Here is a 23,775-nt window from a genome sequence, read left to right as displayed (position 1 = left end):
AATCTAAGAAAAATGATTGTCTTGCGTTATGAGATGCTAGAAAAAAAAGATTAAACTCACATGAGAAGATTGCAGCACAGTAAAAAGGAAAACAGCAGCTTATCCTTCTCAAACAATGAGCGACATATATTGCAATATAGGTTGTATGTAAAGTGGTCATTTAGGTATCGAAGACGCTTCTCCAAAATTTTGGATTTGTTACTAAAAAAGAACATTTGTACATATATTGAGTCAACAACTAAATAAGAAATCCAAAGCTCTTTGAAAGGTTTTGGCGGGATACAGATTAGGGCTGAAACTTTCAAAAGCACTTAAAGGAGTTAGGCAACCAACTGCATCCAAAGGAAGTTGGGCAGCTAGCTCCCTTAGGCTCCTTTGAATATCCCAGCCAAAATGATTAACTGAAATCTCAGTTGTACTCAGGTGGCGGCACGCTCACCATGCATTATGGGTTCTATTTCAACACCAGATTTGGAATCCTCAAGAAATAACACTGCAGCAGATTAATATAGGGAGTGCTGTCCTTTGTATGACATATTAAGGAGAGTGCTTGTGGTGGGAGAACTGTCCATTTGGAAGCTAAGAATCATATTGCTTCTCTTAATAAGAGATGTTTTGTGTCTGGGGAGTCTGTGTTTAAAAAGGGAAGAGTCAGTGGCTGATGGTTCCTCACCACAACTTGGACCTATCTGATCTGCATATTAGGGGAGCTGAGCCCATCCTAGCTGCACTGTGGGCAATCAGTTCAGAGACTTACTAATACTGGTTTCTATAAAACTACAGGTGCAAAAATACAGATGCTGATATTTGCTGGACCAAATTTGTAACACCAAAATCAGAGATAATTTCTAAAAACTTGGGCCTCAGTGAGACAAAACAGAAGTGGAAAGCCTAATTTAGTGAGGTAAATGCTTTAAATGGAGGGAACTGTTGATCAGAAGAGAAATAAAGAGATATATGGTATTTTGGCTCAGAAATAAGTACTTACCTGTCATGAATAGAGTTGATATAGAGATTAACAAACCAACTGAGAGAGTATTGGTACATGGGGTCAATGTTAGCTAGGTCTGCAATACTAAAGAAGAGCACCGATGAATGCTTTGCAATTGGTCTATAACCTTCTCGTGATTCTGCTATTTTTATTTCTGTTTTCTCAGCAACCTAAACAAAATGACAAATATTGTAAAAGATTTTCTCTTCATATTTTCCTTTCTTCACAAAGAATGTATTAGTATATACTATCATTATTAAAAATAAATGTATATGACACTTTATAAGCATAGAGTAAGACACCTTCCATGCTCCAAAATACTTACAGTCTCAGGCCCTAACCCTCAAATGAGCCCTGGGTGGGTGGAACCCAGCACTCTCACAAAGACCCCTTGATTTCACGATCTTTCCCCACAGAGCTTATTGCAGTACTGGGGCCTAAGGTAGTCAAGACCAAAACAAAACCAGGCACAACCGGTCAGGCTTGTCCCTCTGCATCAGGTGTGTTAGACTTCACCATTAAATGCCCGGAAATATGACTGGATTTCAAATTGCTCATGTATAATCATTCCAGCAGAAGATATTTAACAATATATTTGCCTTTTATCAAATATATTATATGAAATTAAATAACTTAGAATATAGCTAACATAAAGAGTGAAGGATTGTTTCTTACTTGTAAGTATATATTACAGTATTAATGTAGCTAGGTGCTAACAAATGGAGTATAAGGACAATAACAGATAAAACACAGAATCACTGATATTTTATTGCTGTAAAGTCTTTGACAATTCAGAGATGTCTAGTTACCACCAGTGCATACTTAACTCTCATTGTTATCAAAGAGAATTATGTACACATATGGAAGGGAAGTTATTTTTCATAAATATGTTACCAAAACAAAGTTTACAGCTGTAGTTCTCTGTGGTCTAGGTACCTATAAGTCTGTCAGCTTTTTGAAAATACCCCATTTCTCTATTATGTATTTCTTAAGCACATCACAAGGATGAATTCCAATGCAGCAAAAAATATTAATGTAACTGAAAAAAGGAGAGTGTATTCTAAAGATTGGAATGTTTTTTCCTCCACCTATTTGCTCCCTGCACATATTTGAATAGGTCTGTTCAAGTATAATGGAAAAGTTTAGGTAACTGAGTAAAATCTTATAGGACATTTATTAGTAGGTCACCATGCAAGGAAACACACCTTGTGCCTTAAACATAAAATATGGAATTTATTAGGTTCCTTCTGAAAGCAACTGTTACTGAGAAGCCAACCCTTCTCTCCTACATGAGCCTTAGTGAGAATTCTGTCTGAATCTCTTTATAGCTTTGCCACTCTACCTTTCTTTATGAAGTAATTTAGTCAGAGAGCACTACTGGATTTATGTTAACAGGCTGGCCTAGAAGTGCCACACTGTATGCCACTAAAGCAAAGTAACTGCATGATAATTTAGTGCTTACTTGCACTGTATAGATAGATACCAAAAGCTTAACCTGACTCTATAAGCAGACAGTCTTCAGGCCACGGAAGAGGAAATCACTCTCTGATATAAATAGAGCACTTGCCTTAGCAATTTTTACAGACTCCATGTTTTACAAAGAACTGCCAATGTGAAAGGCGAAGACACCAGGAACAGGGATGGAAACAAGTAATTTCTCAGGACAGGAAGAAATCTTCACTACTGTCACTGGCGTAATGTACTTCCTATTTCTTGCTTAAGAATATGATCCTACACAAGTCCTAAGGAAAATCTACTAATTGTGCAAAACCCTCCTTTCATAAAAAAGATTAAACACATTGAGCCACAAATATCATATCAAAGTGACATTACAGACCTTACAAAAACAAAAGAGTAAGGAATTTCAGACTTGAGGATAAAACATCACCTGTAACCTCACACCCGCATGAAACGAGGGTGCTTCAGAACACAAAGTGTTTTAGAAGATTGTTTTCAGATACATCTAGATTACTTTAGAACAATAGGGCTCTAACAGATGACTGTGAACCAGATTGTTCTCCCCAGTTTCTAATGCATCTTAGGTGCTTAGGGCTTAGCTACATGGGGAAATTGATCCGCAGAATGGTAATGGTATACTTATACTGCTGTAGTTATGCCAGGATAACTCCCCATATGGAGATACTATTATGAAATAAGAAAAGGACTACTTGTGGCACCTCAGAGACTAACAAATTTATTTGAGCGTAGGCTTTCATGAGCTACAGCTCACTTCATCGGATGTATTCAGTGGAAAATACAGTGAGGAGATTTATATACATAGAGAACATAAAACAATGGGTGTTACCATACACACTGTAACCAGAGTGATCACTTAAGGTGAGCTATTACCAGCAGGAGAGCAGGGGGTGATAATCAAGGTAGGCCATTTCCAGCAATTGACAAGAATGTCTGAGGAACAGTGGGGAGTGGAGGGGGGGGAATAAACATGGGGAAATAATTTTACTTTGTGTAATGACCCATCCACTACCAGTCTCTATTCAAGCCTAAGTTAATTGTATCCAGTTTGCAAATTAATTCCAATTCAGCAGTCGCTCACTGGAGTCTGTTTTTGAAGTTTTTTTGTTGAAGAATTGCAACTTTTAGGTCTGTAATCGAGTAACCAAAGAGATTGAAGTGTTCTCCTACTGGTTTTTGAATGTTATAATTCTTGACGTCTGATTTGTGTCCATTTATGATTTTACATAGAGACTGTCCAGTTTATTCCAGTTTAAATACTCTGCTTTGACATGTTATAACAGGGAGTTCACCAGCATATCTATTCTGGTATGATTATACTGCTATAATTCTTTTGGTCAAATTTTTCATATAGATAAGAGCTAAGCCAGGGGTTGTTGAGGGGAAAACCTTTCTGGCTCCATGGTACTTTTTATCCACTACTCCAAACCTAAACGAGTCCTACTGTGCAGGTTCTGAGGAAATTAGCCTAATTGATTTAGGAGGAGGAGGAGGCCAGGGGCAGGACAGTTGAGACTGGGAGAATATCACTATCTGTTGCTGTCATAAATATAAAGGGAAGGGTAAACACCTTTAAAATCCCTCCTGGCCAGAGGAAAAACCCTTTCACCTGTGAAGGGTTGAGAAGCTAGGATAACCTCACTGGCACCTGACCAAAATGACCAATGAGGAGACAAGATACTTTCAAAGCTGGACGGGGGGAGAAACAAAGGTTCTCTTGGTCTGTGTGTTGCTTTTGCCAGGACCAGAGCAGGAATGCAGGTCAGATCTCCTGTAAAAGGCTAATAAGCAATCTAGTTAGATATGTGTTAGATTCTGTTTTGTTTAAATGGCTGATAAAATAAGTTGTGCTGAATGGAATGTATATTCCTGTTTTTGTGTCTTTTTGTAACTTAAGGTTTTGCCTAGAGGGATTCTCTATGTTTTGAATCTGATGACCCTGTAAGGTATTTACCATCCTGATTTTACAGAGGTGATTCTTTCACTTTTTCTTCAATTAAAATTCTTCTTTTAAGAACCTGATTGCTTTTTCATTGTTCTTAAGATCCAAGGGTTTGGGTCTGTGTTTACCTATGCAAATTGGTGAGGATTTTTATCAAGCCTTCCCCAGGAAAGGTGGTGTAGGGTTTGGGAGGATTTTGGGGGGAAAGACGTTTGGGGGGGAAAGCGGGCTCTTTCCCTGTTATATATTTGTTAGACGCTTGGTGGTGGCAGCAATAAAGTCCAAGGGCAAAAGGTAAAATAGTTTGTACCTTGGGGAAGTTTTAACCTAAGCTGGTAAAAATAAGCTTAGGGGGTTTCTCATGCAGGTCCCCACATCTGTACCCTAGAGTTCAGAATGGGGAAGGAACCTTGAGAGTTGCACTTTCCCAATCCCTCCTTAAATGGGGAATCCCTGCATTATATGATGCAGATTATCTTCACAGTGGACCCTCCCAAAAATGCTGTTCAAGAGCCGTGGAAGGTAAGAAGGTATTGCAGCATGTCACTTTCTGCCCAGAAGGCCTTATTTCAGGAGATCTGTAAATGTAGAGGCAAATGCAGGCTACCATTTTCCTAGCATGGTACACCACCCACTAACAAGATAATTCAGCGAAAACTCATATAATTGGCAGTCAAGATGTTTCTTGTCCCATATGCAGGTTTTTCCAATTGGGGGACAATCTGGCCCACTATGCTTACCCATATATAACATTTCCCATCTTCAGTGTACCACACAAATATTAATTAATCCACCCAGCCTCCTCAGTGATGTCCTAAAGGTAAGTACTTGTGACACCTTAGACACCTTGTGACAAGCTTATGCTCAAATAAATTGGTGAGTCTCTAAGGTGCCACAAGTACTCCTTTTCTTTTTGTGAATACAGACTAACACGGCTGTTACTCTGAAACCTAAAGGTAAGTATTATTATTCTCATTTTATATGTGGGAAAATTAACACAGAGACAGGTTAACTGACTCACACGAGACCACACAGTGAGTCAGAGGCATTTACAATATTAGAACTTGGAGTTTCTGGCTCCCAGTCCCATATGCAGGTTAGACCATTACTGTCTCCCTTAAAAGACTGGCTTTTGTTCATTTAAAAATTAGACCCTTACAACTACGTTAATATAGGGCCAAATCCTGAAGGCCTTACCTCTTACTCAATCCTTATTCAGGCACAACTGCCTTTGAAGATGGATGTTTTGCCCAAGTAAGGACTGATCTAACCATGAACGAGGATTTCAGCGTTTCCTCAACAGTTTTTCTTTTTCTTATAAATTGATCTTTTTCATTCATAAGCATAGAATTTTGCTTCTAATTCACAGTCTTCCTGGCAGAAAGCAAGCTTTTAGGTTTTGTACACAATAACCACTGAATTTGAAAACAAAATCTAACATTGCTTACCTGTTGTTTCTTGGTGATCTCATTAGACATTATTTTAGCAGAATCCAAGACCATGATAGCACTCTCATCTTCCAAAATGTTCCCTTCGGAAGACTGTAATGTTTCTAAAATTTTCTTCTCAATTTCCTTTAGTTGTTTTTTATTGGCCGCAGACTGAAGGATGAGAGCATTCCTCTCTTCTTCTAATTCTGGTCTAAAAACCAAAACATACACCCAAAGTTTACCTTTTATGCTAGTATTGTTACATATTCAGATACCTGCATGTAGTTAATCCACATTTGAAAAATCAATATTTATATAAAGTAGATCACATTGTTCATGTTATATGATCATGTAATATTAGTGTCACAGAAACCTTACCTCTTGATTTTGGTAGGTTTGTGTCAGGATCTTAGCATTCCATTAATGCAGTTTTTACCACTGAGCTACACAGTTATACTGGAACTACATTAGTGCCAATCCTCTCTATTTTAGCAAGACACTAAGGCCAACACTTTCAAACCTGGGTGCCTAAAGTTAAGCTCTTGGGGGTCAAATTCTATGCTTACACCCAGAGCTTTCCCACTAACATCAATAGGGTTGCACAGGATTTCAGTCACCACAGAATTTGGCCCCTAAAGCCTTGACTCAATTCAGAGCTCAGCTCCTGAAAATCAGGCCACTTATTTAGATGCCTACATATGGACTTAGGTGCAAAACTTTAGGTTAATTTTATGTTTGAAAATGTTTGCCTAAAATTTTATATCCAGACTTCTGAAAATGTCAGTTAATCCGAATTTTTAATTACTATACATGTAATTCTTGTTTTTGAGTAAATATTATACAGCTTATGTACTGCATGAGTTTGTGATGTGGAACTTACATTAAATGTATTAAGATTTTTTTAGCAAGTGAATCTAGTATATTTGAGTGGACAGTTCTGTGTTCATTTGAATGATCAGAAACCCAGGAAATCCAATCTAATCTGTCTCTATTTTGAGTTTAGACAAGAACTAGGAACAGTTTCAGAGCCACCATGTCCTTTCTTCATTGAAAAGTAAAAATGCAGCCTAATAATCCAATATCCACATTTGCATGTGCAAAATCAATGGGCTGGATTGCCAGGAAGCCATATCAGAAAACAAATAATCATGAAAAGAAAAGGAGTACTTGTGGCACCTTAGAGACTAACCAATTTATTTGAGCATAAGCTTTCGTGAGCTACAGCTCACTTCATCGGATGCTGAACTGTAGCTCACGAAAGCCTATGCTCAAATAAATTGGTTAGTCTCTAAGGTGCCACAAGTACTCCTTTTCTTTTTGCGAATACAGACTAACATGGCTGTTACTCTGAAATAATCATGGTTGCTCTGTGATAATGTTAAATAACAAAACACTTTTCCAATATCTCAGATGACTCACATACTATCATGATGGACCCCCTAGAAATATCTTAAATAAGACAGTATTGTTTATAGTTGTTATGAAAAAACATTTAGAATCACTAACAATTGCCCCATTTTATTACGAATATTTCTCTTAATTGCTTCCAAAGTCTCCTGTTTAGAATATTTCATTTGCCTATTTGCAATAAACAAACACATACCTCTCTTTTGCAACAACAATACCTAGTAGCTGGTCTTCAAGTCCCTCTGGTGTTATCATAAAGTTGAGTAAAGAAACTTTTGTAGCCAGTTCAGGCATATAATGTGGATTTCTTAGTTTTGTTGTAATAAAAAATTTGAAATCACTGGAATACTCAATAATTGTCTCACCAAGCCTGATGCAATCCATGCCCCCTAAAGTTCAGAAGACAAACATTTGTGCATGTGACTCTGTTCTTTGTTAATAAACGTGTATTGGTTTTCACCAAGACAGATTACAGTGCTGTGTTGTTATAAAGGAACTGATCCTGACTCATAACCCTCCCATGCATGTACACTTTCTCCTTGAGGACAGCTTACTTGGTAATTACTGTGAGTATCCAGTGACAGGGGCTGGATGATACAGGGGAAAGTTCTTCAAAGGGGGGTTGGGGTTTGGGGTCACCTATTGTTAACCTGAAAATCAAAATAGGACTGGCAGCGTCCTGAGGAGAATATGAGTAGCTGAAAGGCTGGCAGTGTACAAGGGCTGACACACAGATTCCACAAGACAAACTCCCTCACACTAGGGGCAGGGTGGTAACAAAGTGACCCACAATCCGGGGCGTCCCAAGAAAACATCACAATGTAAGTTACATATTTGCTTACCTCAATTATTTATGCAAAAAATATTACTTTTGTGATCAAGTAAAAGCAAAAGGCTTGTTAAGAGCAAATCAAGTAACCTCAAATAGTAAGAGCTGGAAATAAGGTGAGTCCTGGCCCCATATAAGTCAATGTTAAAACTACCACTCACTTTAGTGGAGCCAGGATTTCATCCATAGTAGGTAAAAATAATTGAGTGCGTCACACAGTTATGCCCTTCCTTTACTGTGTACATATAAAATTGGAAAAGGTACAGGTTTTATGTGGTTGTTTTCAAATTTCATATTCTTGTTTCACAGTAGCTCAAACCAATTCATGTATTAAAACAAGATAACAAGATCCGTACATAGCATATCAAGCAAGCATATAATCTTATTTGACCTTAACCCAAACTCTCCTATGCTTTTTGCTACCACCTGTCATGATTTGTATAATTTTAGACTAAAATTTCCCTGGAAGATCTTTTATTTGTCTGTAAAATGTCACACACACCTGTGGCCCTGTACAAATATTTACAAAATAAATGTGCCACCAGCATCTGTTGCAACAAGCACATATGGGGCAGGTTGTTCGTGGCTCAACCTTTAGAGACTCAGGAGATTGCTACAGCCCTATTCCCCTCTAGTTATTCCCAGTCTGATCAGCTCTCTCTAAAAGAGCAGAATATCTTCAGGGATAGACCATCCATTTCCTATCTTCCACTCAAGTAGAGTGGGGATCTTTAAAGGGTGGACACACATCCCAGACATCTTCCTCTTATCCATGGGAAGGCTGCTCACAGTCTGACTCCTACACCTCCAAATATTAGAGGATCCTTAAAGGAAGTGTCTTATAGAGTTCCATGCATGAGTTTCCTCCATATGAAGGCTCTGCATTCTTATCTCCAACAGCAGGTATCTTAGGAGAGAAACCAATTCACAGCCACCTGCTCTCTGTAGTAGCAGACTATGTTGAGCCCTGCTGTTGCCTATTCATAGAATCATAGAACCATAGAATATCAGGGTTGGAAGGGACCTCAGGAGGTCATCTAGTCCAACCCCCTGCTCAAAGCAGGACCAATCCCCAAATAAATCATCCCAGCCAGGGCTTTGACAAGCCTGATCTTATTTTGAATACAGTTCCAATAATTAATGCCCACAGCACACTGTGCAGTTCCAAAACCCTAGCGTGTATGAGATTTGAGATTTCCCAGGTCCCGTATAATTAGAACTGGTCAAAAAATCAGACCTTTTCTACCATGACAAACTTTGACATGAAACAATTTTTTTCATTTAGTTTTGAATGAATGTTTTGTTTCAATTTTCTTTTTGAAAACTAAACATGAAAATTCAGTGTTCAGGTCCCTCTACCGACTCTTTTTCTCTCACTTCTTTACTTTTCGCCCATTTTATCACTTGGAAAAGAAAGGATACATTTTTTGAAAAAGGAAATTCCCACCTTAAACCTGGACCTTTTCTTCATCATCATATGACTTTGAGAAGATAATACTTGCATGAAAAATGTGCAACTTTTGCAAAATACCATGATAACTCTTCTTAACTTAGAATGTAATGCAATAAATAATACATCCTATTAAGTTAAAACATATTTTATAAATAAGATATCTAGCCTTACACAGTATAATACTTCAGAAAAAATATATTCAGCGTCAATGGGAGTTTTAATGGGAGTCTTTGCAGGATCAAACCTACTATATTTAAATATATCACCGCTGCATAGTGAAGTTTTCAAGTAAGAAATCTATAATGTGACATTTGTGAACTTTATTAAAAAGTAAAAATCAGCTTAAGAAGGCTACCTTCCTCTGAACATAAGCAGCAAAAGTAAAGAAAGAAGAAAAATATTAGCTGATATAACAGTTCATTAGATGAGCATTAATGTTGCATACTTCTGGGCTTATAACTAATTTTCTTGTACCTTGTTTAAAGGTTTGTCTAAGCAGCAGGGGTTCCAGTGATGGGTCTAGTTCTTCCCCAACATTTTCTAGCAGAAGTGGAGTCCCAAACTGAATGCAGTTCTCCAAAGTTCTCATGTAGTCTGTATCTGTGAACTTGATAACACTCAATTGGTTTTCTTTCTCTGAGTTCTTTATCCATTTATTGGCTTGACCCTGGGGATCAATCATTAATGGCCTAGAATGTACAATACAAAGAACTTGCTCAGTACACATGACTTTTTGTAAATTTGAAATTATTTCTGCTGTGGACTAGCTGGAAAAAAGTGACACGATACTTTGTGGCTGTATTATTTTAAGAGATAAACGTCCACTGGCTGAATATTACAGTCACAATTTGATCAGAAATATCAGAATTCTTTTAAAAGCCATGAAGATGATGTTTATGATTTTTTTCAAAAGACACAGATCAGTATTCAGAACCTTGACGACAGCTTCGTTGTATTTCTCCTTTCGAATTCTGATTTTTTAGAATTTTTTATTATATGTAAGTTTTGCAATAATTTTTGCTTTTTACAATAACTACCAGCAATTTGAGACTAATAGGGCTGATACCTCGAATGGCGTAAGTGGGTGTAATTCCTTTCAATGGAGCTGTACTCACTTGCATTAACTGAAGATATGGGTCTATTTTTTTTTTTTTTTTTGCAAGGAAGCAAAAGTTTTTAGCACAAAAGTTGTCAGACAGGTTTAGTGTATCCCATGGTAGGCTGTTCGAGTTTCAATGGAGGATCACTGAAGGGATAAAAATAGTGTCTTTCTTCCTGTAGCCAACATTCAGGTTCCAGAACAGAATTAATAATGAATGTTATTATTGAAATTTGTAATGTTCTTCTTACTGATTGAAATTCACTCCTGTGCAGAGGGCCATCCCAATGCTTCCACAGCATTTAAGAGGGATTTAAGTCCTCAAAATAAGGCTTCGATTGATCGGACTTTGATAACAAAGCTGGCCCTCTGTGCTGGCCCTCTGCACAGAAGTCAATTTCATCCAATACACTAGTCTCAAAAACATGACAAAGAGCAAAGCTGAAGTTGACTGTGGTAGCAAAAGGACCTTGAAATGTGTGTATAACCTGACTCACAGTTTTTCTATATTGTGGTTTATATATTTAATGGCTCACACAAGAAAAATATTTATTAAAACTGTTATCAAAAATGTCCTTCTGCCTTCTATGTTTCTACAACTGCAAAAAAGAATAAATTACCAGACTTATACCGATCTGTGTTCTAAGTCAATAGTTTTCCAATGTGAAGTCATTGTACACAATAGAGACATTGGAAAACAGTGGATAATCCGGAAGTAAGTTTAATCACAATATAAAATTCAACAACTGAATTTAAAGATGAAAAAAATATCTGTAATATTCTGGAAGGAAAAAACTTTCAACCACTGGAAACACTGGGTCTCATCCTGTGCGGAACAAAGCCTCCTCAAGTTCCATTGAAGGAGGGGAAGGGTATGCAGCACCTTTCTGTTTCTAAAAAAGAAAAGGAGTACTTGTGGCACCTTAGTGAGTAACCAATTTATTAGAGCATAAGCTTTCGTGAGCTACAGCTCACTTCCTCAGATGCATCTGAGGAAGTGAGCTGTAGCTCACGAAAGCTTATGCTCTAATAAATTGGTTAGTCTCTAAGGTGCCACAAGTACTCCTTTTCTTTTTGCGAATACAGACTAACACGGCTGTTACTCTGAAACCTTTCTGTTTCTAGTATACAGACTAAATTTGATTTAGTCTGAAATCTCAGTTTGTTTTAGCAAATTATTAGCTTCTTTGTTACCTACCAGCGCCTGGAGTTATCAACAATCACACCATTGTCGACCGAAAAGTTGTCTGTTGGTAATCCAGCAATATTCCAGGCTCTGATTTTTATTGGGTCACCAAGGGTCTTACTCAAAGAGAAGTTCTCAGAACAAGGAATATTTTTGTCCTGCAAGAAAAAATAAATCTTTATTCTTTATTTCTTTAAATTTTGTTAAAATACTGCTTCAGTTAAAAGTATTAATTTATTCACAACTTGCTTTAAAAATTAGCTTTTGTTCAAGGAGAGAAAATCATGGGGGGAAAAATTCACGTTTACAGAAAATGGAAAGATTTTCCCAATTTTGTGGTGACTTTCCTCAATTTTGGCTGAGATTTTGTGGGATTTTTCTAGAGTTGTTTTTTTTTTTGCCCCCAGTTCTGAAGGTATTCTTTTTTACCCTTTTGCAATATGTTGTGTGATGATAACTTACACACTGCGGTGTAGTGGGAAAAACAGAACCATCTGGAAATCTTTAAATTGCAAGAAAATTTTCCCAACTTTTGTTTATTTATTCTGTGTTTACACTTCCAATTAATACAACGCACTTTTCCAATGCCGGTCAGTCACATATTACTTCATCGCTACTTACTTATCTAAATCAAGTCTATGGTGCAACTGTCTCTTTAAAAAAAGCAAAAGCAGGTACTGTGCAGCAATAATTTCTTCAGTAAAGCCCCAGATATACAAATATATGTGCTAGCACAGACCTCTGCACCCATGAGGAACACCACTGGCTTCAGTGGAACAATGGGATTCTGTACAGGTACATAGGTCAAAATTAGTGCATCTATTTGCAGGATTGGGACCTAGCAGCAGCTAGGGCTAGCAACATCCAACAACAAAATGGAAGTTGAAAGGCCCTGATCTTGCAAAGGGAACATTCTGGTCCTGTGTTAGCCCTATTGGTCCCTTTGCAGCCTAAGCCTTTATCTTCCACCTTGTCCTCCACCATACTTCAGGTTCCAGTACTGCAAACAGATGCCCCATGGAGTCCGACTGAAATCAGTGGGATGCTGTATGAGAGTAAGGGTCCATCTGAGCAAATCCCTTTGCAGAATCAGGGCCTTACATTGTGACTTGATATTTCGTTCTGCAAGTATGCAAGCCCTTTTCATGCAACCACTTTTAAAATGTTTTAAAGGGAAGAAGCACAGTTTAACAATGCTTAACATGTTTGCATCCACACTACAAACTTAAAAAATGTTTCATATTTATCCATCCAAAACTTAGGTTTGGAAACACAGTAAAGGAGCACCATCTCAAACACGGTAGTGTTTAAAATGGTTTATTTAAATGGTTTACTTGAAAGGCTTTAGTTGGGGACAGGGCTAGTATCAGGATAGCTAAATTTGAAAAAATTCTTTTGGTTTTTGCTTGGGTTGGACAGACTAGTTAGCACTGTGCCATCCATCTTTAATGTAGCTGCACTTTAGTTTGTAAAGTGGTTGCTTTATTTATTTAAGGCCAGTTTCTGAAGTCCTCTCAATCATTACTTAGTCCTTACTCACATTAAACTCTCACTGAAGTCAATGGGTCAACATCAGATCATTTCTGGTACACTAGTGTAAACCTTGAGTAAATCCACTGAATTCAGTGAATTACTCCAGATTTACAAAAGTGTAAATCAGCAAAATTTAAACCACTCACTTTAATATGATTTTTTACTAAGTAGACACCAAGTGAAAAATCAAAAATTTCAGGATTTGGCCCACAGATTGTAAAGCACTTTGGGATCTACTGGGATGAAAGATATTATTTAAATCTAAGATAAACTTTCTAACCTTGCACAACTTGCTCCAGTCTTTAGTACACTCTTGTCGAAAGGCACTAGTGAAAGCACCCAAATAAGCTATCACTCCAGCTGATATCAGAACATCTCCTGTCAAATTATCATATGTATTTTGAAGATCATTTGCAGCATTACACCATCTATGGATAAGCAAAGATACCATATAAAATTCCTCTATATTGGTAGCATTAACAGAGTACATCATCAACACAAGAAGTGTTTTCCCTTTATGTTAAAGGTGAATTGCAAATAAATAATTTAAACATTGTGTTTGTACCCTTGGATGTTGCTTTGAAGACTGCCTCAAATGTTTTGGTGAGTATTTTTTAGTCACAATATTGGGTCCTTTGACGATCTTTTAAGGACCTGATTGCCCCAGTCCCCAAATGAGGATACAGGGATGCAAAAGTTTAAGGCTCAGAGAACTAAAGCTCAGGTTTTGTCTCTGCTTTTGGATGCATGTTCAAATGAGCATTTGTATTTACATCTGACCTTGATTTTTCTCCACCCAGTCCTCCAATCAGCTTCTCTGCTCTTTCTAGTTTCTTAGCACACAGATCCACCTGGAATTCTAGACGAGCCTTTTCTTCAGTTTTCTCAACAAAGGTTTGTTGCAATTTTGCCAAATGATTCTCCACTGCTGCAAGTTCAGCTCTCTTCTGATTCAGTAATGCCATAGTTTCTGCTAAGGACTGCTGGGCCTCTGCTAGACGGGCTTTTTTGGGAGCAACCACCTGTTCAATTACAATTAATGCAGGGATGCTAAATCCATATAGTTTACTGATATATAAAGTTCTGTATGTAACACTTTGGATCAATATTCCAAGGTAAGGAGGAGCATATTTTATTATATTAATATTTGTGAAAACGAATAGGGAGGTGGGTCCTAATATACTAAATGCACTATGTTTTTTGAGAATGAAGCTTAGGAAGCATAGCCAACTAACAATGTATATTCATTCTAAATTACTTGAATAAAAAATTAAAATTAAACTGGCTCAGAATCTTGTTGTATTAAATTAATAAATTAAGTTGCATTACCGAGGCAGAAAACATACTGTATTGATGCTTGCCATAAATTTGTGTCCAGCGTTGGACACCTTATATTGTTATTATAGCAGCAATGCTAGTACCATTGATAAAGAAAATTACCGAAGTGAGATAAACAAGGATTAAAGCAGACATAATTTTTTCTCTAAGTTAAAACTTAAAACAAAAAAGACCAATACAAAAATCCTCAAAATAATATCGTTCCAAAGTACTATTCATTGGCTAAAAATAATTACTTGATTTATGATTTGATTTTCAATACCCATTTACAGATGGCAATTTAGGTTATATTGTTTGAAGGAAGAAAAAAAAACATACAAATATTTTTCATGGTTTTCTAGAAGAATGAACATATTTCTGTTCTATTTAATGGTGTGTGTAGCCTATGGCAGAGATTCCTCAGCTATTTAATTCTTTGGATTTCTCTGTAAGAGAAAGTCTCCTGCATGGACTCTCTCTCTCCATTCAACAACCCCACACCCTCTTTTTTCCTTGCTTGATTCTCAAAATATTTAATTATGTAGACCACCCACTCCCCATGGACCTCCTGGATCACAATTTTGGATATCCTTTTTTATTGTATAAGCAGAAAATAAAAGTATGATTATAGTTTTTGACAGACTTTATAGTACTTTATTTTAATCTGTATGCTGCTTCAGTAAAAACATCTCTTATCTTCATCAAATCTGACAGCTATTTTCATCTTCACAGTAGTCCCAGTCCTCTGTTAAATTTGAAAATATAGGTCCTAAATTTATTTTCCAGTGAAGTACCTTTTATTTCAGTTTAACTGCAATCATAATAAGTAGCTTAGTCTTGCAGTCCTCATGTGTGTGTAGCTTCCAATAAAGCCAACGGGAGTTTTCAGGACTGGACTCAACACGTACCTTAGCAACTCTGTCATACACTTCCATAGCCATAATCCATTTACACAAACCCTCAGCTGCGGAGGATGCTTTAGCCACCTTAGGTGGATCAAACTCAGGATTAGTCAGATATTCAGAACGAATCTTCTGCATGACAGTCACCTACATGATAAAAACATTACAGCCATAGGAAAACTTTATTTTTCTAAGGCCCAGTTTTGCCACCCTTACCATGCTGAACAGTACCTTAACTCCACAAGTTGATCAACTGACATCACTAAGGAATTACTCAATATGGGTAACTGTGACAGAGTCCAGCCCTAATTTGTTTCTCTGATTTTCTCACTGTCTGCATTCTTACCAAGCTTCCCTCCTCGTTAGATTGCCATCCTTTGTGTCTTTCTTCAAGTCTTATTTTAAGTTGCCCCTCCTTCTGAAACAAATGCATTCCCTTTCTTCTTTTATATTCTTCCTTCGAATTTACTTATTTCAGCAAAGCTTTTTAATGATGATCCCCAAAGTTATCTCTACTGAATGAAGACTGGATCTTCAACCAGAGTATGTGAATGAATTACATTGCCTGTGCCTACTTCTGGGCCCAATCTTGTGAGATACTAAGCACTCAGCAACTTGTAAGGATCAGGCCCTTAGACAATAAGTTCCCTGCAAGCAGAGGTCATGTCTTTATATTGCGCCCTTGTACATTTCGAGGCATATAATCATACCATGTTATCCACACTGTCAGATTTAATCTATATTTCAGATAAACAGTTTTTTTAAATGAAATAAAAAAACCCACTGATATATTTAGTCCTTTCAAAATTAAATAAAATGTATTATGCCAGACCTGACTTCGTCATAGCTTCTCTGGTAAACATACAGGGACTGATTTAGTAAAGCTGGTACAAGGAGATGTTACTTACATATTTTGAGCTGGGTAAATCTAGGTACAGAACTTGTCACTCAGGCAGCTAGCACGCAGTGGTACAGACATCCCCTACAGGGTACTTACTGGGGGATAACTGTAAATCCTGCTGGAATGCCATAGGAGGCACCACCGGTAGGAACCACTGAGAGGAGGAGTTGAATCACTGTATTTCCAGTCTGCCCTGGCCGTGCACCCTTCTTGGACAGTGTCATTCACTTCTCAGATGGCACATGCTCCTAAAAGCCCCCAGAATAACTGAGCTTGCAAGCTGCTGTGTGCTGACACAATTCCCTCTTCCCCATATAGTTTATTTCCATGAAAGCCCAGGGTGAATTTACCCCTTGGTGTAATATCTTCCATACATGTTTTTGGAGCAGATTTCATTACTCAAAAGACATTAATCAAACACTTACTGGAATGTTATCCTTGTCATACTCTCTAAGATCCTTTAAGAAATTCATGTCACCCAGAACTTTCTTGCTAGGCCCCCAGTAATCCAAGACCTACAATGGAAATTAGGGAAGAACTTTTAAAACTTTTAAACCAAAATGAATTCATAAATATCCTCTAATTAACAGACAGGCATGCATGGAAAAGAGGCGACTAAGGGAGGATATGATAGAGGTCTATAAAATCATGAGTGGTATAGAAAAAGTAAATAAGGAAGTGTTATTTTTACTCCTTCTCATAATACAAGAACAAGGGGCCACCAAATGAAATTAATAGGTAGCAGGTTTAAAACAAACACAAGGAAGTATTTTTTCATACAACGCACTGTCAACCTCTGGAACTCCTTGCCAGAGGATGTTGTGAAGTCCAATACTGTAACGAGGTTCAAAACGGAGCTAGCTAGATTCATGGAGGATAGGTCCATCAATGGCTATTAGCCAGGATGGGCAGGAATGGTGTCCCTAGCCTCTGTTTGCCAGAAGCTGGGATTGGGTGATAGGGCATGGATCACTTGATGATAACCTGTCTGTTCATTCCTTTTGGGGCACCTGCCATTGGCCACTGTCAGAGGACAGGATACTGGGCTTGATGGACCTCTGGTCTGGCCAGTATGGCCGTTCTTATGTTTTTATGTTCATGCTTATTACAGAAGGTTGGTAAAAGTCAGATTGCAGCATGTTTAAGGATTTAGCCCAGACTGTTTATATTTTGAAGCTTTAATATACTACTAATCCAAAGCATTTGCCACTAAGGTCGATTTTATAGAAGTCGATCTATAGTAAGCGATTTTATACAGTAGGTCATGCATGTTCCCACTAAGGGCATTAGGTCGGCGGAGTGCATCCTCAATACTGTGGCTAGCATCGACTCACGGAGTGGTGCACTGTGGGTAGCTATCCCACAGTCCCTGCTGCCCACTGGAATTCTGGTTTAAACTCCCAATGCCTGATGGGGCAAAAATATTGTTGCAGGTGGTTTTGGGTACATGTAGTCAGTCTCCCCTCCCTTCCTCCCTCCCTCCCTCCCTCCTTGAAATCAATGGCAAACAATCATTTTGCACCTCTTTTCCTGGGTTATCCATGCAGACGCCATAGCATGGCAAGCATGGAGCCCGCTCAGCTGCACACTGCTTTTGTGAGCCTTGTAAACACCTCACGCATTATCCTGCAGTATGTGCAGAGCCTAGCTAAGAATGAGGAAGATTGTGAGCAGGATATGGACACAGACGTTCCTGAAAGCACGGGATGTGGCAACTGGGATATCATGGCAGCACCGGAGCATGTTGATACAGTAGAACACCGATTCTGGGCCCAGCAAACAAGCACAGACTGGTGGGACCGCATAGCGTTGCAGGTATGGGATGATTCCCAGTGGCTGCGAAACTTTCGTATGCATAAGGCCACTTTCATGGAACTGTATGAGTTGCTTTCCCCTACCCTGACAGTTGAGAAGCGAGTGGTGATAGCTCTGTGGAAGCTTGCAACGCCTGACTGCTACCTGTCAATTGGGAGTCAATTCAGAGTGGGCAAATCTACTGTGGGGGCTGCTGTGATCCAAGTAGCCAGGGCAATCAATACCCTTCTGCTAAAAAGGGTAGTGACTCTGGGAAATGTGTAGGTCATAGTGGATGTCTTTGCTGTAATGGGGTTCCCTAACTGTGGTGGGGCGATAGATGGAATGCATATCCCTATCTTGGCACCGGACCACCTTGCCAAAGAGTACATAAACCGCAAGGGGTACTTCTCAATGGTGTTGCATGCACTGGTGGATCACAAGGGCCGTTTCACTGACATCAACATGGGATGGTCGGGAAAGGTGCATGATGCTCACATATTTCGGAACTTTGGGCTGTTCGGAAAGCTGCAAGAAGGGACTTTTTTCCTAGACCAGAAAATTACCACTGGGGATGTTGAAATGCCAATAGTTATCCTTGGGGACCCAGCCTACCCCTTGCTCCCATGGCTCATGAAGCCGTACACAGGCAGCCTGGACAGTAGTAAGGAGCAGTTCAACTATAGGCTGAGCAAGTGCAGAATGGTGGTAGAATGTACCTTTGGACATTTAAAAGCTCACTCGTGCTGTTGCTGACTAGGTTAGACCTCAGCACAACCAACATTCCTATTGTAATTGCTGCTTGCTGTGTGCTCCATAATATCTGGGAGAGTAAGGGGGAGACGTTTATAGCAGGGTGGGAGGTTGAGGCAAATCGCCTGGTGTCCAATTTTGAACAGCCAGACACCAAGGCAAATAGAAGAGCACACTGAGGTGTGCTGCGAATCAGAGAGTCTTTGAAAAACAGTTTCATGACTGACCAGGGTATGGTATGACAATTGTGTGTGTTTGTCCTTGATGCAAAGCCTCCTCCTTTGTTGAATGTACTTCCCTGTAAGCCAATCCCCTTCCCTCCCTTCAACCACAGCTGGCACAGGAAATGAAGTCCCTATTGTTCCGAATCCATTCATTCTTTATTTATTAAAAAAAACTTGAGATCACTGACAACGCTGACTAGTAAAAGGTAGCCTGGGTATAACAAAGGGTTTGATAACAGGGTGAGGTTGGGGAGGAGGGAAGGACAAGGCCACATTGCTTATTGTAGCCAAACTACAAATCAAAGAGGTTTGAATGACAGCCTTCTGTTGCTTGGGCCATCCCCTGGAGTTGAGTGGCAGGGTGCGCGAAGCCTCCCCACCCCCGTGTTCTTGGGCATCTGTGTGAGGAGGATATGGAACTTGCCGAGGAGGGCAGGCGGTTACACAATGGATGCAGCGGGGGTCTGTACGCCAATTGCCTTTCCTGCAGCTCCACCAGATGCCTCATCATGTCTGTTTGCTCCCCCATTAGCCTCAGTATCTCCTCCTGGGTGTTCCGATCACGCTCACTGTATGCTTTCCTGGCCTCTGCCACCAAATGCCTCCATGCATTCAGCTGTGCCCTATAAGTGCGGGAGGACTGCATGAGATCTGAAAACATGTCATCGCGAGTGTGTTTTTTTCGCCTTCTAATCTGCAATAACCTCAGGGACAGAGTTGATGCGGGGAGCATAGAAGCATTTGCAGCTGCAGGGGGGAAAAAAAAGAAGAGTAGACTTTTAAGAAGATACATTTCTGAGAACAAAAGGGAGATTCTTTCACAGTGAATCAAGCAATTCACTGCAGACAGCACATGTGTTTTAGGTAAAAGGTCGCATTTTGTCTTTTACATTGAGCGCCTGCCAGTATGGTGACACATCACACACAGATGGGAAACAGAATTTGGTTTCCAGGCAGCCATGGTAAACCAAAGGGTACGTTAGGTTGGCTTCTTCCACGTTCATAACATGTGGGAATGGTTTCAAACTGCAGCGCCCTCCTTTCCCAGAGCAACCAGTGCCAGTTGGGTTTGCTGTTTAAAAGGAAGGGCTGCAAGTGCCGTTTAAAAGGAGGGGCTGCTGTTTTGGGGTGGATGTGCAGCACACCCCTCTCCCTGCCCCCACATGGCTATTCTCTGGGATGATCCCTTTTAGCCAAGCCCAAACAGCCCAGCATGCCTGGGGTCTAATGTGTGGGGGATCACCAAATAGAGGGGATTACTGTTGCCTTACAAAACTTCCCTCTTTCAACCAGGTGACCATGAATAATATCACCATCCTGAGGCTGACGCAGAAAGATAAAGACTGAATGCTGCATGAATGCGACCAAAACCCAGGACCATTCGCTGCCATGCTTTGTGCTGCAATGATTCCAGATCACTTGCTACTGGCTTGGTGTGGTAAAGTGTCCTACTGTGGAGGATAAAATAAGGCAGCCCTCCTCAGAAACCTTCTGCAAAGGCTTTCAGAGTACCTCCAGAAGAGCTTAATGGAGATGTCCCTGGAGGATTCCCGCTCCATCCCCAGACACATTAACAGACTTTTCCAATAGCTGTACTGGCCGCGAATGCATTCCAATTGTTCAGGGCAAATCAAACATTAAACACAATTGCTTTTAACCCCTATAGTTTTGTTACAAATGTGCACTCACCAGAGGTGCCTTCTCCACCTTCAGGGTCCAAGAACAATACACTCTGGGAGGGTATTGGCTCCAGAGTGAGGAAAAGGTCCTGGTTGCCGGGGAAAACGGATTCTCTGCTTGCCTGATGCGCATTCTCCCCCTCCTCCTCAAAATCCTTATTGGGTCCACGAAGAGCGTTGGGGTACTGGTAGGGTCCCACCCTAGAATGGCATTCAGCTGATCACAGAAGCAGCATGTCTGGGGCTCTGACCTGGAGCAACCGTTTGCCTCCTTTGTCTTTTGGTAGGCTTGCCTGAGCGCCTTAATTTTCATGTGGCACTGCTGTGTGTCCCTGGTGTAGCCTCTGTCCATCATGCCCTGTGCGATTTTGACATATATATCAACATTTCTTCTGCAGGAGTTCTGCCTGCAGATTCTTCTCCCCATACAGCAATCAGATCCAGTGTCTCCCATTCCCTCCATGCTGGAGCTCGTTTGCAATTCTGGGGGGACTGCATGGTCACCTGTTCCGCTGAGCTCGCCACGCTGACTAAACAGGAAATGAAATTCAAAAGTTCCCGGTGCTTTTCGTGTGTACCTGCCTAGTGCATCAGAGGTGAAAGTGCTGTCCAGAGAGGTCACATTGGAGCACTCTGGGATACATCCCAGAGGCCAATACCATCAAATTGCACAGCACTGCATCTACTGTACCCCAAATTCGACCCAGGAAAGTCTATTTTAGCACTACTCCCCTTGTCAGGGAAGAGTACAGGAGTTGATTTTAAGAGCCCTTCAGGTTGGCGGAAGGGGGTTGGTTGTGTAGACACATTCATTCCACAGTATGCATCCGATGAAGTGAGCTGTAGCTCACGAAAGCTTATGCTCAAATAAATTGGTTAGTCTCTAAGGTGCCACAAGTACTCCTTTTCTTTTTGAGAATACAGACTAACACGGCTGTTACTCTGAACCATTCATTATAAAATTCACCTAACCTGGCTAAATTCGACCTAACCTCGTAGTGTAGACCAGGCCTTAGTTTCCTCGTGTATGTTATTAATATAAGGCCCATCTTCCCTAATGTTCTAATGTCAAAGCAATGTTCTTTTCCAAGACAAAAAGGAAAGAAATCCAATGGGGTCACATGGTATGAAGATGAAATCTCCTTGAGGATGGAATCAGCCACAGAGAGAGGAGTCTGTCGGACCAAATATTTCCCTAGACCAGACTTAAAAATCAAATAGTGACTGTGGGGAAAAAGACCCTTTACTCTGATGATCAGGGGGTACCCCTTGTACAATAAGGGAGTTCTGCCTGATTCACCACCTGTAGAGGCTAAGGCAAGAGTCCACTTAACTGCCCTGTGTCTACAACAGCAGTAGCAACTCTCAGGGAGAACGACAGATACAGGACCAGGAGTCACAGAAAGCAGAAAACAGTGAACTCTCCACTCCTCCACAAGCTATTCTGTAGTTCCACAACAGGTGGATTGGAAGCTGAAGCTGTCTCCTTGCAGATGTACAGCCTGCATCCATGGTTTTCTTGAAGGCTGCAAATGTGTGTCTAGTTTATAGGGCCCTATATTTTTCATTTGAGAAGAACTGCTATTGATGAACAAATATATTAGAAAAATTACATTCTTATTTGAAATTTGCTTTCTGCCATTTTACCTTGCCTCCAGTCCCGGCAGGATCTGTAATTCTTTCAGGTTTTATATCTTTCATAACACAGACGGCAGCCATAACTAGTTTGACACCAGATGGAGGATTCTTCATTGATTTCACAATTGTTATATCAGATGGCTAAAACAAAAGTGACATTTAAAAAATAAAATGTATTGATTTACAGTTTTGTATCTCGTACACAAAATACATTAAGCTCAATATTCATAACAAAAGAAAAAAATATTATCAATTTCTCATGACCAAGTAGCATATATGTAGTGAATAAAAACAGAAATGAAAGGAATTTTAACACTGCACACAATAAATATAAGAATAATTATAGGGTTTGTTTTTTTACAAGGGATGATTTGAAAACATATAGTTAATATTGCCTGAACACAAGAAAAATCCACCCTACAGCAACTTTTTCTTATACATGGGAGATCAAAATTAGATCAAGTTTAGTAAGTGTAAACAAACCATACAAAAATCCAAGACTAGGTCAAAAGATTTCTTTGGTACTTAACCCAAGGTGGCACACAAGAAATCTCATATGTTTGGCAAGTCCAAATGAACAGTTCCTGCAGGCATTTTCTCTACAATACTGTTCTAAAGTCTGGTAACTGAGTCATAATGGTGACTCTGAAAAATTCAAGATCCAGAAAATTCTTAGCCACATTATAATTTTAAAACAAAAATGTAAGCGCTGGATTCCTTGAATGGACATCCCTAAGCTTAGCTAGGTGGCGAAATTAAACACCAATGTTAATATGTCGATTTTGTGTAGTGCCTAATACAGCTCCAGTCCTGCCAATATGCTTGTGCTTAGCTTTAGGAATGTGATTAGTCCCATGAAAGAACTGAATCAGACTACATGTGAGAGTTAAGCATGTATAAATGTGTTTGTAAGATCTTAATCAGGATTCCTCTTCTCATCTAAGTTTTTTTGTGTAGTAATGGCCAGGTGGTTTCCTAAAGCAACAGATTTAGGGCCTAATCCTGAGATTAGGGCCTAATGCTGAGCATTTCCTGAGAGACCTCAACTTCCACTGACTTCATCAGGATTTGAGGGTGCTCAACATCTTGCAGGAGGAACACAGCTCCTTGCATGATCAGACCCACTCATTCCAAAAAGATGATAAAACAAAGATATACAGAGTGGTGCTCAAAGAAGTTTGTGACTAAGCAGATAGAGAAAACCTAAAGCTGAGATGGACC

The 23,775-nt window shown here is 39.6% G+C and overlaps 1 protein-coding gene across 6 annotated transcripts in view; it reads right to left on the bottom strand.

The window, feature by feature from the left end:
• Window positions 1-23,775, bottom strand: part of DNAH12 (dynein axonemal heavy chain 12) — a 180,590-nt gene that overhangs the window by 33,147 nt on the left and 123,668 nt on the right. For all 6 annotated transcript variants that reach the window (XM_073351483.1, XM_073351485.1, XM_073351484.1 and 3 more), the window contains 11 exons: window positions 22,564-22,695; window positions 16,892-16,981; window positions 15,572-15,712; window positions 14,127-14,368; window positions 13,627-13,774; window positions 11,826-11,971; window positions 10,003-10,217; window positions 7,443-7,635; window positions 5,858-6,050; window positions 989-1,161; window positions 61-201 (listed from right to left, as the gene is read on the bottom strand). In XM_073351483.1, coding sequence (XP_073207584.1) covers window positions 61-201; window positions 989-1,161; window positions 5,858-6,050; window positions 7,443-7,635; window positions 10,003-10,217; window positions 11,826-11,971; window positions 13,627-13,774; window positions 14,127-14,368; window positions 15,572-15,712; window positions 16,892-16,981; window positions 22,564-22,695 — 1,814 coding nt within the window. The remainder of the gene's footprint in view (window positions 1-60; window positions 202-988; window positions 1,162-5,857; window positions 6,051-7,442; window positions 7,636-10,002; window positions 10,218-11,825; window positions 11,972-13,626; window positions 13,775-14,126; window positions 14,369-15,571; window positions 15,713-16,891; window positions 16,982-22,563; window positions 22,696-23,775) is intronic.

Source organism: Lepidochelys kempii, chromosome 7, assembly GCF_965140265.1.
Source record: "Lepidochelys kempii isolate rLepKem1 chromosome 7, rLepKem1.hap2, whole genome shotgun sequence".
Taxonomy (NCBI): Eukaryota; Metazoa; Chordata; order Testudines; family Cheloniidae; genus Lepidochelys; species Lepidochelys kempii.
The sequence above is the reverse complement of the archived record's forward strand: the minus strand, read 5'-3'. Positions and strand labels throughout refer to the sequence as shown.